The 6678-nt window shown below is 36.3% G+C and overlaps 1 protein-coding gene across 1 annotated transcript; it reads left to right on the forward strand.

The window, feature by feature from the left end:
- Positions 1–1877: 1877 nt before the first annotated feature.
- Positions 1878–2213, forward strand: LOC137639431 (octapeptide-repeat protein T2-like). Its single transcript, XM_068371704.1, has one exon. The coding sequence runs from the start codon at positions 1878–1880 to the stop codon at positions 2211–2213; it is 336 nt and encodes a 111-aa protein (XP_068227805.1).
- Positions 2214–6678: the final 4465 nt, after the last annotated feature.

Raw genomic sequence — 6678 nt, forward strand, 5'->3', positions numbered from 1 at the left:
AGAGAGAGAGAGAGAGAGAGAGAGAGAGAGAGAGTTGCGAGGGGAGAGATAAGTCGGCGGAATGGAAAGTGACAAGAGATTAGTTGGGGGTAAACACGAAGGTAATAGACAAAAGACTCAAAAACGATATTACTGAAATACATGGTAGAGGAAATTACGAAGCACTTATGGAAAAGTTTCCGATGTGGATTTTTATATTATTGTGGGATTAATTAACAGGAAGAACGCCAAAATGTCAACTGAAGTTTAGAATTTTTAATTTTTAATTTAAGATGTTTTAACATTAAAGCGACAAAATTTCCCCTTTATAATAAAGAAAAGTATATATATATGTATATATATATATATATATATATATATATATATATATATATATATATATATTTCTTTCCGGTCACGCTCAGTGGCACTGCAAAACGTATGACTAATCGGTTTCTCCCCATCCCTCTGGAGGAGAGTAGTAGTAGTAGTAGTAGTCATACTACCATACCCTACCACAAATAGCCGAAGGGTTGCATACTGTATGTGTGTGTGTGTGTGTGTGAATATCTATCTAAATTTATAGCCGTCATTTTTGACGGGTTGCGTACACTTGTATAACATAAGCGCATTATTTTCAGCAGGTTATTTTGAGCGAATATTTAAATACCCGAAAATAAGTTTTACACGATCAATTGATTATAATTTGATGAAAATGTTTTCATTTTTTTAAATAAAGTCCATACACATTCTGCATCCTGTAGATTTTAACATATCAACACATCTTAAAACATTTCCAACTCTTGCTTATATTCATCAACACGTAAAACAATTTCCAAAATCAAACAATTGTTCCCTAGTCTTGGGTAGTGTCATAGACTCAGTACCATGGTCTTCCACGGTCTTGGGTCAGAGTTCTCTTGCTTGAGGGTACACTCCGTCACACCATTCTATCTAATTTCTCTTCCTCTTATTTTATTAAAGTATTTACAGTTTATTTAGGAAATATTTATTTTAATGTTGTTACTGCTCATGAAATATTTTATTTTCCCTTGTTTCCCTTCCTCACTGGGCTATTTTCCCTGTTGAGGCCCCTGGGCTTATAGCATCATGCTTTTCCAACTAGGGTTGTAGCTTATCCATTAATAATAATAATAATAATAATAATAATAATAATAATAATAATAATAACTCTTGCTTATATTTATCAACACTCAAAACATTTCCAACTCTTGCTTATATTTATCAACACATCGTAAAACATTTTCAACTCTTGCTTATCTTTAGGTTTTTCATTTCTCCGTCTAGAGTTCCCTCATTCAATGATCCAAAAATATCATCTTTTACTATAGCAAAATTATAATTACCGGTAATTTTCACAAACGCAAAGTCGGCGAAATAAAAAGCCTTGAATGATGCCAGCTGGTCACTATACGAGAGTCAAAGGAAGACCAAAATATACCTCAATTTACCCAGAGGAGGAGGATGAGGAGGAGGGAGGAGGAAAGGGAGGAGGGGGGGGAGGGGGAGGAAGAGGAGGAGAGGAGGCGGTATAAAGTGGACATATGAAAAGGAGTTTGAAGCCGAGCTTAACATGCGCTAAATTCGCATAGCTGCAGCAACAGCTGAATCACTGGGGCTCATAACATTTCATCCTGCAGATGAGAGAGAGAGAGAGAGAGAGAGAGAGAGAGGGAGAGAGAGAGAGAGAGAGAGAGAACTATAAATACATGGTAGAAGTGTAGAAATGTCAGAAGTGCGAGAGGGTATAGGACTCGAGAACAAGGGCAACGTGATTGTGTGGAATGGAAGGACGAAGAAGATAACGATGAGGAGAATGAGGAGGAAGAAGAGTAGAAAGGGGGAGAATGAGGAGGAAGAAGAGTAGAAAGGGGAGAATGAGGAGGAAGAAGAAAAGAAAGGGGAGAAAGGGGAGGAGGAAGAGAAGAAAGGGGAGAAAAAGGAGGAAGAAGAGAAGAAAGGGGAGAAAGAGGAAAAGAAGAGTGACGAGTCGTGATTGTGTGGCATGGAAGGACAAAGAAGAGTATAACGATAAGAAGGGAGAGGAGAAAAAGAAGGGAGAGGAGAAAAAGGAGGAACAGGAGGAGAAAAAGGAGGAGGAGGAGGAGGAAGAGGAGGAGAAAGAAGGAGGAGGAGGAAGAAGAGAAAGAGGAAGAGAAGAAAGAGGAAAAGGAAGAGTAACGAGTCGTGATTGTGTGAAATGGAAGGGCTAAGAAGAGTATAACGATATGGAGAAAGAGGAAGAGGAGGAGAAAGAAGGAGGAGGAGGAAGAAGAGAAAGAGGAAGAGAAGAAAGAGGAAAAGGAAGAGTAACGAGTCGTGATTGTGTGAAATGGAAGGGCTAAGAAGAGTATAACGATAAGGAGAAATAGGAGGAGGAGAGAGAGGAAGAGAAGAAAGGGGAGAAAGAGAAGAAAGGGGAGAAAGAGAAGAGGAAGAAGAGAAAGAGGAAAAAGGAAGAGTAACGAGTCGTGATTGTGTGGAATGGAAGGGCTAAGAAGAGTATAACGATAAGGAGAAAGAGGAGGAGGGGGAGAAAAAGTAGGAATAGAAAGAGGAGAAAAGGAGGAAGAGAAGAAAGAGGAGCTGCGAGGTGTTGGGTGTCTGTTTATGGAGGCCCCTAAGAGAGTGGACGGGCACCGAGAATTAAACACTTCAAAACTCAAGTGGGCCAGATCCTGAAGAGGACCTAGTGAAGGAGAAGGAGAAACGAATAATGACCGATGATAGAAGGGGTGAGAAAGGCGGAGGAAATATTTACGTAATGCTAAAGAAAAGAGGAAAAAAAGAGAAGAGTAAACAACGCTAAAATAATGCAGGGGAAGGTCAGGGGAGAAGAAAATATTTACCGAATGATAAAAAATTGAGAAATACGATAAATAAAACATGAAAATAAAGCGAAAACGAAAAAAAAGACGCAAATAAAGTGAAAAAGTGAAAAAGGGGGAAAAAGGCATACACAAAGAGAAAAAGAGAAAAAAGACATGAAAATATAGTGAAAAGGGACAAAAGACATGTAAATAAAGCGAAAATGGGAAAAAAGACATGTATATAAGGTGAAAAAAGACATGTAAATAAAGTGAAAAAGGAAAAAAAGACTTGAAAATAAAGTGAAAAAGGGAAAGACTAAAAATGTGAAAAGGGGAAAAAGACATGTAAATAAAGTGAAAAAGGAAAAAAAGACATGTATATACGGTGAAAAAGGAAAAAAGACATGTAAATATAGTGAAGGGAAAAAAAAGATATGTAAATAAAGTGAAAATGGGAAAAGGCATGTAGATAAAGCGAAAAAGGGAAAAATGACATGTAAATAAAGCGAAAAAAGAAAAAAGACAAGCAAATAAATATATAGAAAAAAAACTGAAAATAAGGATTCAATTTTGCACATAACAATTACCAATACTCACATCAGGGGTAAATGATATAACACAGAGACTATGATAGATGGTATACAACTATTCTATCCAATCTTGAAACATATTTCTCTTCTAATTACGCCACTTAATAATTTATTAAGCTAATCACATACCGATGACAACAACTTCCTCTTCATAATAATTACTTTACGTAAGGAACAGGATGGTAATGATGGTGATGATGATGATGATAATAATGATGATGTCGACGTCGACAAAAGAAGAGAAATGACTGAATGGGACGAGTCGACTTCTATAGAGTTGCTTTGGGTGGAGTCACAGGGAGTGACCCCGTTTAGTTTGAGAGAGAGAGAGAGAGAGAGAGAGAGAGAGAGAGAGAGAGGAGAGAGAGAGAGTTGAATATAAAATTCAGGCTTTAAGCCAAGCACTGAGAGAGAGAGAGAGAGAGAGAGAGAGAGAGAGAAAGAGAGAGAGAGAGAGAGAGTTGAATATAAAGGTTAGGGCTTAAGCCACAAACTGGAGAGAGAGAGAAATTAATATAAAATCTGCCTTAAGCCAAGCACTGGAGAGAGAGAGAGAGAGAGAGAGAGAGAGAGAGAGAGAGAGAGAGAGAGAGAGAGAGAGAGAGAGAGAGAGAGAGAGTTGAAAATAAAATTCAAGCTTTAAGCCAAGCACACACACACAGAGAGAGAGAGAGAGAGAGAGAGAGAGAGGAGAGAGAGAGAGAGAGAGAGAGAGAGAGAGAGAGAGAGAGAGAGAGAGAAATTATAGCTGTCATTGTCGTAAATTTATTGAAGTTAAAAAGGGATGGAATTTGTTCGTCATCACTTAAACTTAAAGTATTATTTTTTCGTAGTTTTTTAAACCCTTCCATTAAATAGATATATATTATTGATAAAACTTACAAATGATATAACCATTTGCGATGAAACTATCAAATCAACAAACAAACGTTCACAAATGCACAAAAGTTCCAAAAAAAAACTATATTATTATTATTATTATTACTTGCTAAGCTACAACCCTAGTTGGAAAAGCAGGATGCTATAAGCCCAGGGGCCCCAACAGGAAAAATAGCCCAGTGAGGAAAGGAAACAAGGAAAAATAAAATATTTCAAAAACAGTAACAACATTAAAATAAACATTTCCTACATATACTATAAAAATCTTAACAAAACAAGAGGAAGAGAAAAAGATAGAATAGTGTACCCTCAAGCAAGAAAATTCTAACCTAAGACAGAGGAAGATCATAGTACAGAGGTTATGGCACTACCCTAGAATAGAGAACAATGGTTTGATTATGGAGTGCCCTTCTAAAAGAGAGGCTTACCATAGCTAAAGAGTCTCTTCACCCTTACCCAGAGGAAAGTAGCCACTGAACAATTACAGTACAGAAGTTAACCCCTTGAGAGAAGAATTGTTTAGTAGTCTGTGTTGTCAGGAGTATGAGGACAGAGGAGGATATGTAAAGAATAGGCCAGACTATTCTGTGTATGTGTAGGCAAAGGGAAAATGAACATAACAATAACAAAGTTAGAAAATAAATATCTACCAACAATAAATATTTTTTTAAAAATCAGAGAGACATAACCATCCAATATAATATGAATTTATGAGTTGAAACTCGTACCCAATTTTTGTACTAAATAGAAAATGGCACAAACATCTCACCTGTTAAAAACAATCTTTATTTAGATCGTGCTCGTCCAGAACAGCAAAATAAATACTCTCTGCTGTTGTACTAAAGCTGTGTTTTCGTTATTCAGCATCTCTTACCCATAAAAAACACAATAACACTTTATTCCCCTGTGACTCAAAAAAAAAAAAAAAAAAAAATCTTGCCTTTACAAAAATATTGCTATAAACTAGGACGGAATGAGACCTAGAATTTTAACTGTAAAAATATAGGTTAGGATGATTTTTATTATTAAATTTACGTAGATAAATATTTATTTCCTTTACGCAGTGAAACTTGAGTCGGCGGAAAGGCAGATGAAATCATATATATAATATATAAAATATATATCTTAAATGGAGATTAAATAATACTTAAACAAAAAAAAAAGATATTTGAAATGCAGATAAAATCATACACATACACACAAAATATATTTGAAAATCATATATACACGAAAAATATATATTTGAAATGCAGATAAAATCATACATATACACAAAAACATATGTTTGAAACGCAGATAAAGTCATACATATACACAAAAAATATATTTGAAATGCATATAAAAACATACATATACATAAAAAATATATTTGAAATGCTAATTAAATCAAATTCACACTAAAAATCATACCAGAAATGCATATAAAAGCACACATAACAAAAAATATATCAGAAACGTAGATAAAATCAAACATGCACAAAAAAATTTATACATCAAATTCACTTATACATTTCAAAGAAATAAAATTCGTTCATCATAATCCATCATTTCCTTCAAGCATACATCATCTCCATCACCAACCTCCTTTCATATGTTTATTATTATTTTCCATCCTATCATCCCCTCCTCATCAATACAGTCAGGCCCTTGAGAGACTCTAGACTCCTTAATTACCGCCTCTCCGGATGCTTATCATTAAAGGATATTATATTTTCCTTCCCACCCACGGCATTACGCCCATCATCGCTATCGCCCTCCCTCTTAAACACTATCAACAGCTGCAGGATAATCTCCCCTCCCTCCCGTACCCCCCTCAATTTACCCCCTACCCTTTACTCTACCCCTCCTTTCTTATACATTTTAGTATCACTATTACTAGAAAAGCTACAACCCTATAGTCAAATTTTTTAATGAGGCACATTTGCAGACTCGCAGGGTTGCCCTCTTAGCTCTGCAGGATAATCTCCCCTACCCCCCCCCCCTCAATCTACCCCCCACCCTTTACTCTACCCTTCCTTCCATATACATTTTAGTATTATTATTACTAGCCAAGCTACAACCCTATAGTCAATTTTTTTTTAATGAGGCGCATTTGCACAGACTCGCAGGGGTGCCCTTTTAGCTCTGCAAGATAATCTCCCCTCCCCCCCTTACTCTACCCTTCCTTCCTTATACATTTTAGTATTATTATTACTAGTCAAGCTCCAACCCAATAGTCAAATTTTTTTAATGAGGCGCATTTGCACAGACTCGCAGGTGCCCTTTTAGCTCTGCAGGATAATCTCCCCTACCCCCCTCAATCTACCCCCCCCCCCCTTACTCTACCCCTCCTTCCATATACATTTTAGTATTATTATTACTAGCCAAGCTACAACCTATAGTCAATTTTTTTTTTAATG

Source organism: Palaemon carinicauda, chromosome 4, assembly GCF_036898095.1.
Source record: "Palaemon carinicauda isolate YSFRI2023 chromosome 4, ASM3689809v2, whole genome shotgun sequence".
NCBI classification, from domain to species: Eukaryota; Metazoa; Arthropoda; class Malacostraca; order Decapoda; family Palaemonidae; genus Palaemon; species Palaemon carinicauda.